This window comes from Bos mutus, chromosome 19, assembly GCF_027580195.1.
Source record: "Bos mutus isolate GX-2022 chromosome 19, NWIPB_WYAK_1.1, whole genome shotgun sequence".
Lineage (NCBI taxonomy): Eukaryota > Metazoa > Chordata > Mammalia > Artiodactyla > Bovidae > Bos > Bos mutus.
This window is the reverse complement of record NC_091635.1, coordinates 34,263,265-34,284,816: the sequence shown is the minus strand read 5'-3', so window position 1 is coordinate 34,284,816 and position 21,552 is coordinate 34,263,265. Positions and strand designations below refer to the sequence as shown.

Here is a 21,552-nt window from a genome sequence, read left to right as displayed (position 1 = left end):
AACAGGAGAAGAAAGTTCTCAACAGTGCACAAGCTGAAATGTTAACAAAATAGAAACTATTTTCCTAAGAAAGCACACAGCTCTCAATAAAACAGGCACTCTCAATTACCTGAGTTAACTAGGGGAAACAGCTGTAAATAACAATAATAACAAAATCACTCATTCTTACCTTCAGAATATATGATGTTTTATTAAATATATTTCCCTTCCTAATTACATTTAAATAAACTAAAATCAATTAATTCTTCCTGAGAATATACTGTTTAAAGACCTTCTAAGCTAGAGATCATGCATCTGGATAAAATATTTGCCAAATGATAAGTAAAGGAAAAATTCAATGAATACTGTCCCCATAATTAGCAAAGAAATTACTCTTATTCTCCACAAATGAAATACTATTTACAAGGTCAGAGGCACAAGGCACTGGGACTCCAGATCATGACCCATACCTGTGGGTACACATCACTCACCTACCATTCAACAGACTGGAAGAGGAAGGGGCCAACAGCATTTAAACCTGTATTAGAGTATCATTGGCTTCTCACATATTTCCCATCTGAAACTCATCCCCAACAAAGTTAGTTAACAGCCACAGCTGCACACACCTGCCTATTTGGGTGACCTGTGTCTTTGCTCTTCATGGTCTCATATCCAGGCACCCGGGGACGTCGGCTCATCTGGAGGGCCACCAGGTCCTTCATGATCGAGTTCAATGCCTCCTGCTCGTCTGCAAAGAAAGAGAGCACATGGGCTAAGACACTTTAAAACAGATCACAAAAGAATGTACTTTCACAAATTGTATGACTCATACTCAGGGAGTTTTGCCCAGGTGAAATGACAGACCCTGTAACTAAATGACATAAATTTGCTATCTGTGAAAAGAGGATAACTGAGATCAGACTATGGCAAATTAAATTTTAATAGATTCTAACAGCTCTCCAATCAGATTTCTGGCAGCAGTATCTACCTATTCACTGGGAGTGAGAGAGGTACTCAAACAAACCAATTCTTCCAGTGCCAGAGAAACTCAACCAGGAAAAATAGATGAAAAGTTGGAGTGAAGTGAAGAACAACACAGCACAGTGTAGCAGGGAACTGAGTAGAAAGATGAATTCACGGAGAATCAATTATGAGACAGAATCAGTCACAGACCTATTCTTCAAGTATTGTAGAAGAGCATATTTAAAAGGTACCAAGCAAGGCTGCTGCTTTGAACAGAAGTTGTATCACAAGCCTAGCCTTTGAATGCCCCTTCCCAACTCTTTACAAGTTTACAGGCCTTCTGCTTCCCACAGGGAAGTCAAAAGGCAGTTCTATTGTTTTTCTTCCCTAACCAAGCAAGCAGTGTATTGTCTCTGCCTTATTGGTATTACTTTTAATCCCCCTTTCTTGAAATAGCATAGAGCACTAGAGTTCTCATGCATTGAAGACAACTGGCCAAAACCCGAGAACCTAAAACCAGGCCAATTCCACGTTTTGCCAAATTCTCCCAGGTCCTTCAAGAGATCCTTGTCCACTCAAATAGCAGTGGGAGGTTGAAAATAAACAGGTCTGTTCATCTGCAAAGAAACATGAGGAATGAGTTGTTATACTTGCTTTCATGACAAGTGAGTCACTTACGGACTTGAGGCACACCTTAAAAGAAGCAAGCACAAGACTCCACCCATAGAGTGTGCCTATCTTCTGCCCTTTATCACTGTCCCTTGAAAATATTCTAATACCCTGTGTACAGGAAAGCCCAGCATGAAGCATAGGAAGTAAATGGCATCATCCGCCTCTCCCCTTGTCCTGGACCAAATCTGCTCAGGTGCCCTACTTGCCCTCTGAGGAGGTGCAGGAAGGAAGGAGAAGGGTACCCATGAAGAGATCTCTGCCTGCTCAGAAAAGTAAAATTAGATTCAAGACTTCTAAGAAAAACACCATTAGAGTAGCTTCCTTACTAATTCCACTTCAAAATACATACAAAAGTAAGAGTGATACAGTTGTAGTACAAAAAGAATGAAGTAAATGAGGTAATGAATGAGGACGAAGCGGGTATTTACACAAAGACACTTATTAAAAAATTAAAACTCATACAGCCCATCAATTATTTTATATTTTCTCACAATTTACCCATAGGCTCCTTAAAGAGAACTTGCTTGGTTTTTGTTTTTTAACCTCTAAACCAAGATTTTAAAACTAGAGTATAACACCTAAACTAGAATGACTGGCTTATATACATATAATATAAATATACTCATTTATATTGGAGAAGAAAATGGCAACCCACCCCAGTATTCTTGCCTGGGAAATCCCATGGACAGAGGAGCCTGGTGGGCTATAGTCCATGGGGTCATAAAAAGTCGAACACGACTGAAGCAACTTAGCATACACACGTGCACTTATATTAAATTTAACATAAATAATTAAATATATATGTATAAAATTATCGGACCAACTATAATAGTAAATGAGGGCTTCCCAGGTGGCTCAATGGTAAAGAATCTGCCTGCCAATGCAGGAGACGTAGGTTCAACCGTGGGTCAGGAAGATCCCCTGGAGGAGAGCCTGGCGAGCTACAGTCCATGGGGTCTCAAACAGTCAGATACGACTGAGCGACACATGCACGCACTTCACAGAAAACTGGGATCACTATGATTATGACTAGATGGCACTAGACGGGTGCTTTCTGAGGAGCAGCCACTGATAGTCCTAACAGCAGAATGCACGTGATTTTCACTATCAAGGAAACCAGCCTTAGAACTGAGAATAGTTGTGTCAACTCAGATATTGAAACAAAATGGATGTGTATATTCACACACAGATACACACATGCTTTTCAAATCACATCTATGACAAGTATGACTAGAGAAATTGTTTCTAATTCTGTATAAGATGATGCTATTATAAGAGCTGGTTTATCAGGTTGACAAATTCTGTTTCCAGGAAGCTAACCAATTCCTGGCATTACTTAACGGATAAACTTGTTTGGTAGTTCCAGCGCTGAGAACACACTGGAGGAATGGTTTGGCTCTATCTCCTGGAATCCAGGACAACCGACACAGTGAAACACAGTTATAGAATCTGCTGTTGTGTCAGAGTCGCATACATTTCTAGAGGCAAACTGGTTCTTAAACTGATAATTCAAACTGAGGAGATGGATAGACGGGAAGCACATCAAGTGGTTCTTTCAGGCATTTCTTCCTGGATTGGGATTTTAACTGAATTATCTGTGCTACCGTATGCATTCCTTAAAAAAAAAAAAAAAAATTAACAAATAGTTTTCTTAGAGTGCAGCAGTTATATGGACCTTGGAGTCAGAAAGACTTGGGTTCTAAGGAGCCCTTAGACAAATCATTTATTCTCCCTAAACCTCAATTTCCTCATCTGTAAAATGTACATAATAAAAGTATCATTACACAGAGCTGCTGTGAGACTTAAGAGGGGAAAAAAAAACCTTACAAATTATTTCTCATGGTACCTAATGCTGAAAAAATGCTGGCTATTATCATCATCAATGGGGAAAAAATGGTTAATGGGAAAAGACTGGAGGCCACAATCTATCCTAATACTTAATTTTATTTTAGAATTTTTATTAATCATTAACAATAACCATTTACTGACTACCTATCATGTATTATACATTAGATAGTTTTGAAAGATACTTTCAGATACTCAAACTCTAGGCGTAAAAAGACAAACAACACACATACAAGGTTATGCAAATAAAGAGACCGAATTAGACAAGATACAAACCAGAATACATAAACACATGCGTAAAAAAGTTTTTTTACCACGTGAGTAGCAAGGGGTTATATAGATAATTTTACAGAGTAAAGATTTTTTCAAAAAAGAAAGCTGTTCCAGCTATGGATGAGAGCTTTATAAATGAACTGAGGAGGAGAAGGGACGGTGAAAGCAAGTGAACAGCGGAGGAAAAGAGAAGAGGCTCAGGGACTGATCCTGAGTGAATACTCACGCCAACAAGAAGAGTAGGAAGACGATGTGCCAGCACAGACGTCTTTAAGAGAACTACAAACAAACAGACAAAAGGAACGCGACAGAAGCTAAGGCCGCAGAAGAGCAGGGGCAGGCAGGTCCAATAGGGTAACAGAGGCAGAAACATCTTGACAGGGAATCGGGAAGCTGAAGATTGGAAGTAGTGGAAGTCAATAATTTTTTTATGAACTTTACACGTGAACAAGTTGAGGCAGAGGTAAGAGTATGCTATAACCTTGAAAAGATTTCCAAAGGATGGGGGTGGTATGACACACTTCAAAGCTACCAGAAAGAAGCACAAAGGAAGAAGTTAACTCTAGAGATTAGGGGGTTAAAGATCTAGAGGTGAGGAATATTCATAGAAAAAAAAAAAAAAGAAGGGCTCTATGAAACAGGGTTTACAATCCAGGCTTAAAAAGTGGAAGCTCTGTCAGCAGTCTCAAGCAGATAGCTATCCGTAATTATTCAGCAGCGAGTACTTTTTCTTCTGATATCCTGACCTAAGGCATGGGGGCTGCCAGGCAAACATGCTCCTTGCTCATTAACCCCAGCAGGAAGTCACCCTTCCAGACTGAGCTATTACTTCTATCTAAAAGCAGGGTCTTAAGGCACTCCCATTTATGAATTCCCTTGGCTAAAACCCCAGAAAAGTTTCCAGGAGCAACAAGTCATTGGATAAACACTGTTGTCCTGCATGATGCCAGACACTCTTTTTCCCATACGTACAACTCCCAAATTTAATCTGTTTTCATTTAAATGATTTCTTCATCTTGACAATGCTCTCTCTACTCTACCCAACTGTGTCAGATCATCTGATCACACTGCTCACTCTGGAGATCCTGTGCTTCAGTGTCTGTGAGTCTGATTTTACTGCCTTACTGTTCATGACATGTTACATACCCGCACGGTCCTCCTCCATCCTGTCCGTCTGGGCAAACATCATCTCCTAGTATAATAAGCATAAGCAAAAAGGTCTGATCCTCAATTCATAAGATACATTTTTCCTTTTTCCTTCAAGGCCCTGGTTGAAAACTGTGCTAGATTGCAAAGTCAAATTCTGGGGTTTATTTTTCTGTTTCTATAAGAGTCCTTCAATATTAGTTGATGACTTAAAATTTTAAAATACATATTACAAAGTAAGCTATTGCTTCCTCATAAGAATCCATACATCACCATCATATTTTATTTTAAGTTAATGAAATTTAACCTTTGAGGTCTGAGGACTATAGGATAATGTATGTCAATCGCAAAACTACAGAATTGATCTCTCCGTCCAATGTATCTTTACAGTTTTGACAAGGTATCTATAACACCACTTATTTGTTTATATGTTTCTGCTTCACCTTACCTAACTATAACTTCTTAAATACAGAATAAATACATATACAGGGCCATGTACTGTATCTGACACAGAAGAGATGTTCAACAAAAGGGGCAAAGGAAAAATGGATAGCTTAGATAGTCAGAACCAAGAAAACTGCTTCTTATCCTGTGTATTTCACTAAGTTATGCTCAGTTGGACTGATACTTACTTTTTATAAATGCCTAAAATCAGTTTTAAAGCCAACCATAATTTTCTAAAACATCAGAAGTCTAGTCGTAACATAGCCATGTTGAGTCATTAAACTATGATCCCAATTTCAATTAACAAACAGTTGCCAACTATTTAGATCTACACAGGCAGTCAGATTCTAGCCAAACTGAATTGAAATTGGTGTAACTGGGAGCTTCCAACAGCCTTGAAACAATGATTCTGACTTCAAACCAAGTTATCAAACCAGAACCACACCATCCTAAATCCTACACTCAGTTCACGTTCCTGTAATGTTTCCAAGTTGTTACATATTTTTCAGTAATACTTCCCACCAAATTTTAGATTGCATTTATAGAGCCCAAGTAAGCACTAGCAAATTAATCTTAGGTGTAATTAGCAGCATTTGCCACTATAATTACTAAAACCAGGAGGGAATTTTGGTGTGACCAAGAAAAAACGACCAATTTTCAATTTTTTTTATAACCACATAACATCAAAGCAAAAAAAAAAAAAAAAAAGGCCAAAAACAAACAAAAAGAGTATTTCCTATTATTTACAAGAATAAGTGTAATTTCCACTAGAAAGTTACTGGGGCTAACTGCCAATATAAAATCTGACCTGTTTTCATTACCAACCCAAGCTGTCAAACAAGCTTGAGTCTGGGGCTTAGAACAGCTCAGGAAAATATGACTGTTAACCAAAGAACCTGAAGGGCAGGGACTCAAATTAGTTTTAGTCCTTTCCTTGCTGGGCTGGAGTTTAACAAGTATAATAAAATATTAATAAGTCTATGTTTCTCCCTTATTACCCCTTGAACTTATTTAGGACTACATACACCAACTAACACATGCTAACCTGGGAATCTGACTTTTCATCATTTATATCACCAAAATGGAAACCAGTACTTAAGAGACAGACTCCGTGTGTGTTTGTACATACACCCTTGCTGAGCCCTATACAAAGCAAACTGAAGGTCAGGCTCTAAGAGAATTCAGTACTAGTTCTAAGTGCGTGTCAAGGTCATCTACTTAAAAGAAAGTAAGAATGGTATGAGGGAAGAGTGGTGAAGAAAGCCAGGCAGGGGTTCTTAAACCAGCCTGTCTGCCAATTAATATACTGCAGCCACCAGGCAAGTTCATTTTCCCCTCACTGTCTCACTTTCTTCATGTAAAAACCGACATGGGAACAAATGAGAAGATACTGAGTTTTTGGTCCTTTTTCCTTTGGGGCTCTGGACCCTGTCCACATAGTTCCTTTGCTCCCCATCATTGTCTCTCCATATGCTCACACATTTCAACTTTTTGAAATTATCTTGAAATATGAAAACAGGCTGACCTCTATTTTATTATTAGGCACGAAATGTAGTGGACACTTCATCAGTGTATCTGGACACTGATTTAGCAGTCAAGAAAGTGAAAAATAGGAGGTCTGCACACCCTTAAGTATTCACACTCCCCTTTGGGATTTAAGCCTGTCCCCGCAGGATAAAAAGGAAAGACTGATTAGAAAGATGATCACAAATGTAGGTTCACAAATCAATTCAAAGATTTAGTGTGATCATCAAATTCCAGAGCATAAGATAACTGTGTGAAACCTGGGGAGGACAAGAATTATGTTCCCCATTTACAGTAAATGCTCAACGAGTATTTGTTGAATTATGTATTTATTCAATAAATACCAGGCCTCACTGAGTTCGTTTTCTGCTTACTGTCACAGACTTTGCCCAGAAAAGCAAGCACTTCTGAAATAAAGCATGGAAAGGAAACAGCCCAATAAATGAAGGAACCCATTCCTTACTGTAGAGGGGCAGTACGGAACAGAACAAGGCAATTCATTCAAAGCCAGTGTAAAGATGGGCCACAAAAGATTATCTGCCCAATGTGACACAGCAAACACTTATCCTTCTACAAAAACGACTCGACCTTGCCATAGGGCAAAGCAAACATTGATGTTCCCTCTTCACAGATGGAATCAGTGGCTGTGCAAATGATCCCTTAACTGAAGTTTACCCCTTGATTAATTAGGACAATACCAAATACTCTGCAAAACTTGCCACTGCAGACAACTGTATCAAAATAACTGATCCAACAAGAGAAGCAAAATACATCGAACATGTTATTGCTACTTAATCTACTCCAATAGTCGTCTGCTAAATTACCACAAAGGACATGAAATATAATTCAGTTCAAATGCTGCGTGTGGAAGACATTAAAAGCGTTCCTTAGACTACATCTTCACAACAGAAATTGCAACTATCGATTAAAAAGGAAATGATTTCATAGAGATTCTTTTGTGTAGTGAATGTTTCTCTCTTTCAAAGTTACATAATTTCAGAGAGACTGCTAGATTAAACTAATGGATGTAAAACACTGCAACGAGATTTTTCCAAAAGTAGGATGTGTATTATCACTGGCAGCCGATTCCTAAACCCCAGCAATCTGCGTGCAGCTCGCATTTCTCAACCGCGCGGTTGATAACAGTGATTGCCATTTTAATCACCTCCCAGCCTGTCTCCCCGCACGCCCTCCCCCCTGCGCTGGGGCGCGCACAGGGCTCGAGAGCAAGCCCCGGGAACTCTCACAGGCCGGCCTGTGTGAGCAAAGGGAAGGAAATGACACAGGCAGGAAAAAAAAGCAAATCAAGGAAAAGACACAACAGCAGCTAGGCCTGCACCAGCCTCCAGCCCGGGCCCCACACTGCGCTCGCGCTTCCCCGCCCTCGGGCTCGGGGTCCCGCTCGTTCGGCCCGGAGCGGGTTGCTCCGCCGAGCACGGGCCCTCGACCCGCCGCCGCTTCCTCGGGATGTGCTGGTAGCGCGGCCCGGAAAGAGGCGGCCGAGTGGGCTCTGCGGACCGGGGCCGCCTTTGAAGGCCGGGGGAGCCAGAACCCCCGCCTGGGCCGCGGAGCCGCTAAGCCGCGAGCGGGGCGGGCGGGCGCCGGCGGTCCGCAGCCCCGGCCGGGCGGGCTGTCCATGCCTGTCAGGCGGCGGCCCAGGGTCCTCCTCCCCTCAGCCCGGGGCGGGGCGACGCGAAGCAGCGCGGGCACAGGCCGGGGCGGTGGCGACACTCACCCATGGTGGCGATGGCGGCGGCGGCGGCTCCGGCCCGAGTGTCACCTCCGCAGCCGGAGCTGCATGCCGGGGGCCCGGGCGGCGGGGACGGCAGCGGGCCTGGCTCCGCGCGGGGGGCGCGGGCTGCGCTCGGGGCCCCCGCCGCCTCCCCAGGCTCCGGCTCCGGCTCCGCCCGCGGCCGGGCGCTGTGGCATGGGCAGGGTGGCCCGCTACATCCCCGGCGCTCCTCGGCTCGGCCCAGCCCGGCCTCGGCGGCGCCGCTCGGCCCGCCCGACCGCCAGTCCCTCAGTCCCGAAGTCGTTCCGTCCGGCCGCCGTTCTCCACCTCAGGAACGCTCCGAAAAACAAACCGCTGGTCGCGCAGCTCGCCCCCCTGTCTGTCACTCACCCCAGCACCCGCCAATCCTAGCCAGCCGCTGGCCCATGGTGCCACCCCTCACTCACTTCACCAGCCAATAACAAGGAGGAAGTCGCTGCCCCCGCCGCCCCTCCTCCCCCAGCTCTCTCCAACACCCTAACTCTCAGCCGCCAGCTAATCAACGGCACCCCTCGATGAACCAATCCCGCCTACTCTCGCTGGATGCCAATAGGCGAAGCCAAAGCAGTTTCGGAGGGTTGTCTACCCTCTGCCAATCATCCGAACAGCTCCCGGTTCACTCCGCTGCTAGCCAATCACGTACAGGGCTCTGAGCACCCTCCTCTGCGCATCCCTCGCAGACTTGCCCGCCCTCTCTCCCCGGGAGGTGTGGGTTTTTCCAATCACAGCTCGCGCTTGAGGCTCCGCCCACATTCCCACCTCCTGTCAGTCACCCAAGTCTCGGCTGGCGCGCGGACTGGCGCGCGGGCTGGCGCGGTTCCCCGCCGGCTACTTTGGGGCTGGAGTTTAGGAAGACGTTTGGAGGGGCCCCATTGCCTCCCGCCCTTCCAGCTCTCCGCGGATCCTGAGGCTGACGTCCTGCCGCTCCGTGTCCCCACACCGGCGCGTAATAAGCGGGGAGGGTTCTGGCTCTGAGCGCTTCCCGGCGTGTGGCCACCTCTGCCGCCGGACCCCCAAGCAAGTCCTCCGGTCCAGAGACTGCGCTTGCCGGGAGGCAGGAGCGGTTTACCACTGCCTGCCTTTTCCTGGGTCTCAACAGCCACACACCCTAAGGGGCTGGGGTAGTGCCGGGAAGTGGGTCCTAGGAATCTGCTGGCCAGGACCGAAACCATTATGTGAGGTTCTTTCGGGAAGAAAACTTTTTTTCTGGTCATAAAAGCAACACAAGCTCTTTGTATTAAAATTGAAAAAAATAAAAATTCCACCCCAGAGATATTTTGTCTCTTTCCTACCTAAATATACAGCGTTTGATAAAAACGGCTTCATATTGTTTTGTAGTGTGCTTAAATTTTATCCTGTTTTCCCGTGGCACTTAATATTGTCCCAAAACAATTGTACTTGACTGCATGATATTTCAAAATAGAGATGACCATAATTAATTTTCCCAGCCTCCACTGTTCGGCATGTTATACACCTCCATCTTCAGATTCCAAGGCCGCCACAATCTGGGCTCCCTTCCTCGGGCCCCTGTTCAGTGTAAGATAAATCAGACGCCAAAAACATCTTCCTCTGATGTCGCTTTCAATTGTCAACTAAGAGCCTTTAGTGGTGGCTTTGCCTTGGGTATCAAATCTCTTAAGAATTACTTTAGACCTTTTTCTTTAAATCCACCTCTTAGATTTAGGAATATTTGCCTGTATTCAAATTCAAATATTTGCCTGTAGACGCTGTCTACTCAGCAGGGTCTCTTGGAATGTCTAAAATACAACTCCAGTTTACCGTGTTTTACACTGAATTCTTGATTTTTCCCCCTTCCCCACAAAACCTTGCTCCTCTGTTTTCCCAGTCATAAAAATACACACCAAGGAGGCATCTTCCTTCATTTCACTCTTTCTCTAACATTCCTCTATCCAATCACCCAGCAGGTCTTTTCAGCTTTCCTTTTAAAATGTATCTGAATCCAATTACTTCTCACCACTTTCACCCTGGTGCAAGCCACCACCCTATGTACTGGGTGACTGCTCTGGCCTCCTAACAGGTTTGCCTGTTTCCTCTGCGGCTACCTAACAAATGTGCTCCACACAGCAGCCAAAGTGATCCTTGTAAAGTGTAATTAACATCATGTCACTCCCTGTTCTCAACCCTTCGAGGGCTTCCCATCACACACAGAATAGACTCAAACTCTGTCATGGCCATCCGGGCCCAACAGGGGTTGGCCCCCGCCATCCTCTCCCACCTCACCTCTCCAGCTCCCTCAAATCACTCCAGCCACATTGGCCTTCTTTCCATACTTAGAGCTTACCAGGCTCAGGACCTTTGTACCTGCCCTTTGTTCCACCTAGAACGCTCTTCCCACAGTTAATTCCTGTATTTCATTCAGGTCTGCTCAAATGTCAACTCTCAAAAGTGCCTAAATAGGCCCTCTCCCCTCCAACATTTTGTATTTCCATATGCTGCCTTATTTTTCTTCATATAGCCTGAAATTATACAGTTTCCTCCGACTACAATGAACATAAGCCGTGTAGGAGCAGGGACTATGTCCCGTTCACTGCCCTGTCACCAACACTTAGAACAGTGCCTCGCACATAGTAGCGCATACAATACAACAACATAAGTTTTTAGCTGGAAACAGTCTCCTAATTTTTCCTCTACCTTCCTAGCAACTGCTTTTTTTGAGGACTCCATTTCCGTTGTCTGTCACTGAACCAGCCATCTCAAACATCCCCACGCTGCAGTGATCCTTCTGGGCTTTCTTCTGAACTTCAGAGACATCACCCATTGAGTACTCTGCAGGTACTTCAAATTCCACAGGTCCAAAGTGATCTGATCGTTTTCCTCCATGGTTCTCATTTGCTCTCTCCATCATCAGGTTCCCACCTTGGATGCTTTTGAGTTATCAAACTTGAAGAGTTCTTCCTCTCCACTTCCCTTCCCCCACAGCTAATCGTGGCCATGTCTCCAATCTGTCCACTCCCCTCCCTGTCCCAGCTCCACCTTCCTAGTTCAAACCTCCCAAGTCTATTACTTGGAGTATTTAGTGTAACAGCTTCTCAAGATCACTCTCATCACAGGGTGACCTTTTAAAATGGATCCCTGATCCTGCCATGATCTCCTGAAAGATTTTACAGTCCTCATTATCCTTAGGGAAAATCAAATACATCAATGTAGTTAAGAAGGACCTGGAACCATTTCTTCTGCAGCCTAAGTTTTTCCATTTCCCACCTCCAACAACCCCATCATTCAAATTCTGTTCTGGCCACAGAGAACGACTGGTAGTTCCTCAAATATGACTCTCTCTTGCCTCTAACCTTTGCATATTCACTGTCTCAAACACCCCTCGCCTCCATTCTTGCCCCTACACTCATTCTTTCAGGGAAGAAGTAAGCCTAGACATTGCTCCCTTCAGGAAGCCTTTCCAGACAGAAAGCCCTAAATCTGGGCACCTAAGCACCTAGTACTTTATTCATCAAAGCACTTATCTTACTCTACTGTAACTGCCTTTAAGAAAGTAAGCATAAAGACAGAAGTTGGGCCTCTCCTTTGGGGTTGGCCCGCTCCCATGTCTCACAGGAGTGTACTATCCTCTAAAAACAACAACAACAACAACAATAACAAAATAGAAGCTGTGTCATTCAAAAAAGATGGCCTACCATCTTTCCTGGCACATTCAAAAAACAATATTTGTTGAATGAATAGGTGAGCCTCTGATGGGGATGTTGCTGACTGTTACTTCCCTGAGCTCTGTGTTTCATCTCCCCTTTCTATGCTGTCTCCTCCCCCTTCATTTCCCCACGTGAAGCCTCCCCACTGGGCCAGGCCTCCTCAGGTCTGTCACCCTAGTCTCACACTTCTGTTTAAGCACCTGAGCCTTCCCTGACCCCAAGATTCATGACCCAACCCTAGAGCTCAGGGCCTCCGAGTACTGGTCCCATTAAGCAGCCACTCACACACCGGCTGCACACATTGCTTTTCATTTTTCAAGAGCACAGGACACATGACAGGGAACAACAAATACCAATGAATAAATTCTCTGAAGGGATATCTCAATGAATTTGGTGTAAAACAGGGAAACAAACCAAAAAGCCTATCACGTGATTCGATGAACATTCTTTTAATTCAGAGATAACATACAATATATTCAGATCGCCAGTTCACTCAGTTGGGTTCTCTGCTTTGTTTTTACATCTTTACATTTTTACATATTGACATTTACGTCTAAAGAAAAACTGCTTTGTGTTTTGTAATTCCACTTCTATAAATTTATTGTGAAGAATACTTTGCAAGACAGCAATGGTAAAAAGTATTCATTGTAGCATCTTCTGTAAGATAAACAATCCAAATATCCATTGATAGAGACTAATTAAATAAATAATGACACATATTAATAATAATAAAATACCATGTAGCTACTAAAAAGAAAGAAGTGGACTTCTCCATCCCAATACCAAAAGGCATCTAGGATATATTGTGAAGGGGAAGGAGAAGGTGGGGGACAGGTTACAAAGCACATAAACACAGGGAGGTCACATTTCAGTTTTTAAAAATGTTCACTCAGGATACATGTATATGGATGGTTGAATTGCTTTGTTGTACACCTGAAATTATCACAATATTGTTAACTGACTCTACTCCAATATAAAATAAAAAATGCTTAAAAAAAATGTTCATTCATACTTAGTGGGAAAAAAGGCCAACATATATTGAATGCTTACTACTGCCAGGCACTGTTTTAAATGCTTAGCATATATTAACTTATTTTATTCTCAAGACAACTCTATGACATCTATGTCATATGTTTTCAAGAGAAAAAAGAAAAAGTAACCACACAACTGAATTTCCATGGTTAGCTGGAGGCAGAGCTCTCACTGTTCCAGTCTGATTCAGCCGGGGCCCCTGGCAGAGATGCAGCAGCTACATACTACATGAGCGTTTCCCAGTGAGAGTCAAGGCTGTGGACAAAGCCTGTCACTGATACTTCCAGCCCACTGAAAGGACACTTGAAAGTGAGCCCAAGCCAGCTCAAGGTGCTAAATGATTTTGTTGTTAAGACACTAATCAAAGATAAGGCAAGCCAGGACCAGACCCTATTCTTTTGACTTCAAGGTCACCTGAATCCCAGGTGCTCACATGTTGCTTCCTTAGTAGGAAGATAACGTGACTAGTTTTCTTCTTTTTAAAAAATGCTTCCATAATAAATATAATACATGAAAATAAAACTCAGTTATAACATCACCACCCAGAGATAATCAGTTTTGCTATTCTGGTATACTTCCTTCTAGTCTTTTCTTAAAATTTCATATATACAGCATCATATATATTTTAAAATTTGGACCACACTATACATACAGTTTTTAATCTTTTTCATTTGACATTATATTGTAAATGTTTTCTCTGACATAAAATATTCTTTAAAAAGTAATTTCTAGTAGCAAAACAGCTCATACCATCTTTACTTAAATTTTCAGTTAAATAGCTATTTAACAATTTAACTTATGTAGCTAAGGACGTCTTTATCAGATCTAGAGTCAGAACAGGTCTGAGAAAGCTTTCATTTCTGCCTTTCCCATATTAACTGCAGGAAGACTGCAGGGCACCGCCAGGGGTCAGTGTAGAGCTGTCTAGAATGTCTTGATGCAAACAAACTGGTTTACAGAATTCACAGTAACAAATCCTATCTGTTAGATCAGAGGACTTCACATGAGTAACCAAGTTCCCCTCTCGAGCAGGCTTCCTTAGTACAAGACTACTCATATCAGAAATGATCACATTTCTCCAAATTAACCTATATTCAACATTCACAAAACCAAACTATTTTATAAACCAAGGTCTATGAATGCAAGACAGAGTTTTCACCTGCTTGGTATGAGATCATCTGTGCATAAAATACTTGGCCTGACTATTTTATAGGTTTGTTTTGAAAGTCAAATAAATAAAATATGAAAGTATCTTATAAATTAGGAAGTGGCATTTAAACTTTATGTTGCCCTGTTTTAATGATGTGCTATTCAGATATTTAGATGAGTTATCTCCTATAAAAACTAAAAATCCCAGGTAGTACCTCCATTATGAAATGAGGTATAAGAGCGCATGCCTTGGCACCATAATGGATTATTTAATTGATTTTCTTCCCCCAGGCTTCACTCTCCAGCTGTTGAAGTCATCGTGGAATTAGCGATCTGTTTTTCCTAGAAAGTGAAGCTATCATTTAGAGCCAATTTGGTTTTAGTTCTTTTCCATCCTAATTTACCTAAGGCTCCTTCAGGAAAATTACACTGAGCTCAGAACTGCCTTAACCAACTTATAAGAAGGTGAATAACTGGGATCAAAAAGCTACTCCAGGCCCCACATACTTGATGGGCTCCAGCACAGGTGGTTGGCACTCCTGGTGTCTCTAAACCTAAAAGTGACTCTTTGGAGCAAAACGTACCATGGCTCCTATTTCCCATCTGGCCAGGCTCCTGACTCAGCTCTTCACCCTTCTTTCTGTTCTCATTTCCTTTCCAGTTCCCAGTGCCCCATCATCCAACTGGCATCAGGGATTAAGAGGGGCCAGAGTCGGGCATTCTGGGCATCAGGCAGCTTTCAAAACCAGCGTGGTGTTTCTTTTCCTGAGTGCAGCCCACCGATAGGTTCACTCAGCAGTGAAAGCACTCGGAACACAGAGGGACCTGGACAAAGCAAGGCGTGGGAGTCCCTTACATTTGCACCCTTTGGGCTAGAGCCTTAAGTTCTCTGGCAGAAGAAGGATACAGAGGCCACAGGAAGAGAACAAGGATGCATGCACAGCAGTTCACATTGCCCTCAGACAGCTCCAGGAGAGAGAGATCCTGCGTCTTCTCCCTGAGGTCCAATGTCTTAGAGCAAATCCAGCACAAGGCATCAATTGAACAGCTTGTAAGTACAGTTCCTGGTACACAGTAGGCGTTTGACTGATATTAGGTATGTGAAAAAATGACAGATTTAGGCCATTAGACCAGCACTAGAACACAAAGCACCTGCTGCGAGTCACGTTTCTATGGCCAATCAAAAAAAATACAGTCTTGGGACTGGAGTAGTGGAACTAAGCCCACAGACTTAAAAGAAAGTCAAGAGGGTCCCACCAACTGGACACAAACCCAGGAAAACTCAAGTCACACAACAGCAGGGCAGCTACTCAGGTCAATAATTACTGTTATTATTGAAGAGTAGTTTCTAGTACATGGGCCCTCAGGGCCCCTACTGTCCCCCCAAGGGCCAGATTCCTGAGATCAGAACTTGACCAGCTGACTGCCCACACCCCCCACATCGAGAAGGATGTGGGGGACTCACTCAGGAGGGCTCAGACACCAGCAGAGCTGACAAAGAGGCTTCATGGACATGTAGGGATTCAGCTGACCACAAAACTGCAGGTCTATGCTTGCTAACCTGCTAGGCACGGTCCTCGCCCCACACCCTCCCCCGATCTGCTTGAGTCTTAGGGGACGCTGCAGAAGCTTGTGCTACAGAATAGGCCGCCTGGAGGCACGTACAGTCTGGCTACTCAATGTTGTCATAGACATGGATCACATCATCGTGGTTGCCGAGTGCCTGGATGAGATGGGCAGCCTGCTCCAGGTCGGGGTCAGCCAGCCGCACCTTTGTGTTGGGGATGAACTCTAGTGTACAGGACACAGAACACAGGCCCAGGGAGTCCAGTTTCTTCCTCACTTGATGCAGTGAAGAGGCATCACAAATAAACTAGGGACAAAGGAAAGTCAGGAGGTAAGGAGCCAGGAGATAACACGACAAAGCTGGACAGAAGTTTGCAAACACCTGCATGAAATTCCTGAAATGTATCACTGGGTTTAAGTCTTCACTGGCAGAAACAGAGTGTTCCGCCTTCTGAATCCTTCTCGTCCTCAGGAGAGTAAGTCCTATCCAGTATTCACTTAATAAATTGTCTGTGCAATATGCGAGCTCTTTTATCTCACCTGTCCCCCGGGCACAAGACAGAAGAGACTGAGAGAAGAATACTTAACATGTCTATCAGGACCCTCTCAGAAGTCCACCAGACACCAAGGCTTCTTACTCACTTTAAAAATGTTCTTTTCCTCTTCGTCTTCAGTCTCCGCGACATCCTCAGCTCCTGCTTCTATCGCCAGCTCCAGGGCACGCTCTAGGTTCACAGGTTTCTTCTCTCTGTCCTCCTCTCCAACCACAATCACCCCCTTTTTGTCAAAGGAGTGGCGAGCTCCTTCGGCCATCATTCCCCTAATAGGCGAGGAAATGGGCCAGAATGGATCCCTTTAGACACTCAGCCTCCACATAGCACTGCCCATCACTATTCCCACCCTACCCCTGGAGTATAAACAGACACGGAGCAGCTCTCTTCCTGAAGAAGATCCAGCTACCTCCGGACAAGGGAATGATCCGAACATAACACTAACCCTCTGTTTTATTTTGATTAATTAATTTAGCTGCCCAGGTCTTAGCTGCAGCATGCCGGACCTTTTAGTGGCAACACGTGGGATCTAGTTCCCCTAGAGATCGAACCCAGGCCCCTACATGAGGAGCGTGGAGTCTCAGCCATTGGACCACCAGGGGAAGTCCCCAATCCTCTATTTTCTGCCCTGACTGGAGTTTGGAGGCTGCAAAGACTTTGTTCATCAATTCCTGTACAACTGAGAGTACATCGCTGGCGGGACATTCCAAGGCCTGGACATTCTATGGACAGATGAGACAAGTGGACAGCACTGCTTCTCCACCTGTCCTTTGGATGCTGCCCACTGCTGCTGCTGCTGCTAAGTCGCTTCAGTCGTGTCCGACTCTGTGCGACCCCATAGACGGCAGCCCACCAGGCTCCCCCGTCCCTGGGATTCTCCAGGCAAGAACACTGGAGTGGGTCCTGCCCACTACAGAACACATTAAAGGAGAACAAATGATCCCATTTGGATTCTGCTAAGGATGACATGTGTGTAAAACCTGAAACCCCACCAGGAACGACAGTACTTACCTCTCCCAGAATCAGAACCTAGAGACTCTGTCCCCTTCCACTCTCCCCAGACACACACCTACCCATTCTTATTCAGGATATGTTTGATGTCCGAGTGGCACTTGGAGCTACTGTTAGATAATGCCTCGATGAGAAGAGAAGAGCCACCGGGGCCTCGGCCCTCATACAACAAATACATGTCCTTGGTTTTCTGCAATAGATAACACAAACACATTTTCCTGTTTCCTAATTCCCTCCTCCATGCCAGCCCAAGCACCACAACCACCACAAAGTTGACTCCATGGAATGGGCTCTCTGGGGTGACGCCTAGGCTCTTAAGGCTTTAATTCTGTCCTCCCTCTCTGAGAGGAAGCTCTTGGGGTCAATGTTAGAGGTAACTGAAAGTGCTACCCCTTCCTTGTAAGGCAGTCTCTTTATCCTGTCCCTGAACCATCAGTCACTCATCTCCCAGTTTTGGTCTCTCCCTTCCCCAGCTGAATCCCACATCCACCCCTCTATCACTCCTACTAAAACTCATCCTCCTCTACCTTATCCTGCATGAAACCCCTGTGAGTCTACCCTGGGCTGCTGAGTACTGCTAAGAGAAATCACACACCTGGGCCTCATCGAATAGCATGGCCTCAAAGTTCAAACAAACACTCCAGGGACCAATCTCATGGGGACACCCCACGCTGCCTCTGTTCATTCCTCGCCCATGCACCCCATCTTCACCTCTCTCTCTGTCCCCTTGCCCTGCCATCTTCCCAGGAACACTCAACTGATGACTTCTCTCTCCCTCTTTCACAGAGGAAATAAAGGACCCCCAGGTGGGGGAAAGGTGTGTGCCTTATCTGCACACACCTGATATGAAGGCGGTGTGTAGGATAATTCGAAAATAGGCTTTGGGGTCCGTCTGGTTCCCAGTAGGTCATTTTCTGTGTGACTTGGTCAAGTCGCCTAATCTTTCTGTGCCTCAGTTTCCAACTTGAGGTTGTTCCGAGGATTCAGTGAAATTATGCACACCAAGTTTTTATCAAAGAACTTGGCCTCCAGACTTCCCTGGTGGTCCAGTGGTTAAGACTCTACTCTGTGCTTCCACTGCAGAGGGCACAGGTTCCATCCCTGGTTGGGGAACTAAGATCTCACAAACTACACGATGCAGCCAGAAAAAAAATAAAAAGAACTTGGCCTGGAGTAAACATTCAATAACTATTAGCTACTAAGATGACTACTACTTCCTCAAATTCTTCCCATCCATCCCAGAGAACACGTGTCTCCTCACCTGGACTTGAAGATAATTCCCACACCTGGGTTCTACATCCCAGTCCCTCCCACCATCACCATCATCTGCACCTTCTTTCTACTGGCTTTTCTGCTTTTATGTATCAATATCAGAAAAACAAACCTTCTGCAACCTAACATCATACTCTGCCCTTTCTTTTTCCCCCAGCTCCTCAACTCAGCTCAACAGTCTTAGCCGGCAGTTCTGTACACCATCTATACATCCTACTCCTGACTGTGCTCCCATAACTAATGCCCAAGAGTAACCAGAAGGCTCTAAGATGAGGGTGTCAACAACACCGCTTCTCTGATAATTTAAAGTGTGGTGGCCTTCCAAACATGTGCTCGGTAGGGGCTGTGATCAATAACAGGAAGGTCAAACTGAGAGCACACCTCCATTTTCAGCGCGGCCTCAATTGTTGACTTGGGCATGTGTTTGCTACGACACACCTCTAGGATGCTGGCCAGGTTGCTGTTGAGCTCAGGGTTGGGGCCTCCTTCTGAGATAGAAAAGAGTAAGCAGAGACATCTCAATAAGACATGAAAGGAAAAAAGAGACATCCACGCCCTCTCCTCCCCTCCATCAGCCAAGAGAGACAAGTCACCGCTTAGATTTCGGTTCGTTTAGGACACTTTATCCGATGTTTGAATGAAAGCTGGGTAAGTATTTTGGGAAAGACGTTTTCAGTTCATTTGAAATGAAAGGCCGGGGACAGGGATTTGGGAGGCAAGTGAGAGCGTGGGCACAGTGAGGGTGGTAGCTGCCAGCGGTGGGTGACCGCCAGGTTCTCACCTTTAACCGCTAAGCGAATGCTCAAGCTGAGCTTGGAGAAGATGCGACTCCTTTCTGCGTCTTTGGGACCCTTGATGTGCCGGACTTTGGACCACTTGTTGTGCCCCGCGGGGACTTCGGCCGTGAGGTGCAGCGTCCGGCCCCCAGCGGCGCTACAGCACGGGGGCTCAGGCTGGAAGGCCAGGGCGGAGGGCGGAACAGCCCCCCGGACCCCGGGGCCTCGCGCCCACAAGCACTGGGCAGCGGCCCTGCTCAAGGTGATAACAGCCCAAGCTGCCATCGGCTCCGACTCTGGGCCAAGGTCTGCCCTCCCAGTCTGCCACCGAAACGAGCCCGTCCAGAGCCGGTAGGCTCCTCTGCCCGTCACCGGAGACCCAAAGGCTCAGGCCCGCCCAGGACAGCCGGAACGCCAAGGACGCCGCATCGTGCCCGCGGCAGCCGGGAGTGGGTACACTCGATGGTGTAACACACTTCCTTTCCCTGGTCCGTTCCAAAAACGCGTCCCCACCGCCCGCAAAAGCCGTTCCGCAGCCTGGTACGTGCTTTTCTGTACCCGCTGAGCAAACCCCAGACCTACGTGAGGCAGCCCTGTACTCAATCCCTTCGGTTGCCTGGGGAGCGCCGGACTTTACGTCCCACAATGATCTACTAGAGATGTATCTGGGTCATGAAATTGATTCTGCTTCAGAATGGCTTCCCAACTCTGAGCAGGTCTATAATGATAAATGTATTGTTGTTGCAAAGGGATAGTTCAGTCACTTCACTTTACAGGTAAGGAAATCGTCCGCAGAGATGTGATCTGCCCAGTCATTTAGTCTCTCTGAACTTCCTCTTCACTATCTGTAAATAAGGATGCTATTACTTGCTTTACCAACGTAGGAGGGTTGAAAACGCAAAGTAAGCCCTTAGAGCTTTAAAGTAATAAAGTGCAAGTGTTAGTCGCTCAGTCATGTTCGATTCTTTGCGACCCTATGGACTACAGCCCGCCAGGGTCCGCTGTCCATGGGATTTCCCAGGCAAGAATACTGGAGTGGGTAGCCATTCTCTTCTCCAGGGGGATCTTCCCGACCCAGGGATCAAACCTGGGTCTCCTACATTGCAGAAGGATTCTTTACCATCTGAGCCACCAGGGACGGCTTTAAAGTAATAAAGTCTTACGTAAATAGCAGAGATGACCATAGTGACAAAGTCCCTAAAAGTAACTGACGCTTGCCATCCTGGAGAGAGAGAAAAATCAGAAGAATTTTCAAGAGCCAAATTCCCCTCTGCGCTTTCCCTCTTCTCTCCCAGAAGAGAAAACTGAGGCCATTAGGAAGAGAAGGTAGAAGAAACAAAGCCAGCGACCGTGAACAACTTTCCAGTGGCTCCCCAGGCTGGTGAGGTTAAATCCAAAGGACTTGGTGTGTTAAACAGCTTAAGCCTGTGCCCTCTGGTTTGAACTGGTGGGTTCAAACCCCGGCTGTTTTATTACTAGTGTAACCTTGAGCAAGCTCCTTTACTTCCTGTATTTCAATTTCCTGACCTGTAAATAGCCTTGTTATTTAGTCTCAAGGTTGTGTCTGACTCTTCCGCCACGGCGTGGACTATATATAGCCCACCAGGCTCCTCTGTCCATGGGATTTCCCAGGCAAGAATATTATAGAAGGCTGCCATTTCTTTCTTCAGGGGATCTTCCCTACCCAGGAATGGAACCCGAGTTTCCTGCATTGGCTGGCAGACTCTTTACCACTGAGTCATCAGGGAGGCCAGAATAGCCTTGCTAGGATTAAATGGGATAATGGATAAAATACACAGGTATAGACTTTGTTATTATTATATAAAATCTCCATAAACTCAGATCTACTCATTTTTCTGGTCTCATGCCCTGACACTAGAGTCAGGTCGGAGGCAGTTACTCACTGTACTCTGAAT

General features: G+C 45.2%; 2 protein-coding genes across 5 annotated transcripts in view; both read right to left on the bottom strand.

Moving 5' to 3' along the window:
• Window positions 1-8,947, bottom strand: part of MAP3K3 (mitogen-activated protein kinase kinase kinase 3) — a 60,796-nt gene extending 51,849 nt beyond the window's left edge. For 2 of the 4 annotated variants that reach the window (XM_070390046.1, XM_070390049.1), the window contains exons 1-2: window positions 8,582-8,946; window positions 606-727 (exon numbers count right to left, since the gene is read on the bottom strand). In XM_070390046.1, coding sequence (XP_070246147.1) covers window positions 606-727; window positions 8,582-8,585 — 126 coding nt within the window. In that variant the 5' untranslated portion in view covers window positions 8,586-8,946. Of the gene's footprint in view, window positions 1-605; window positions 728-8,581 lie in introns of all 4 variants that reach the window. The other 2 variants (XM_070390047.1, XM_070390048.1) reach the window with 2 other exon arrangements.
• A 3,765-nt stretch (window positions 8,948-12,712) lies between these two features.
• TACO1 (translational activator of cytochrome c oxidase I) lies at window positions 12,713-20,109 on the bottom strand. The gene is made up of 5 exons (XM_005911115.3): window positions 19,642-20,109; window positions 19,242-19,348; window positions 17,651-17,778; window positions 16,669-16,846; window positions 12,713-16,333 (listed from the first exon to the last, which is right to left on the bottom strand). Exons 1-5 carry the CDS (start codon window positions 19,919-19,921, stop codon window positions 16,133-16,135), a joined length of 894 nt encoding a protein of 297 aa, XP_005911177.2. The 5' UTR covers window positions 19,922-20,109; the 3' UTR covers window positions 12,713-16,132.
• Window positions 20,110-21,552: the final 1,443 nt, after the last annotated feature.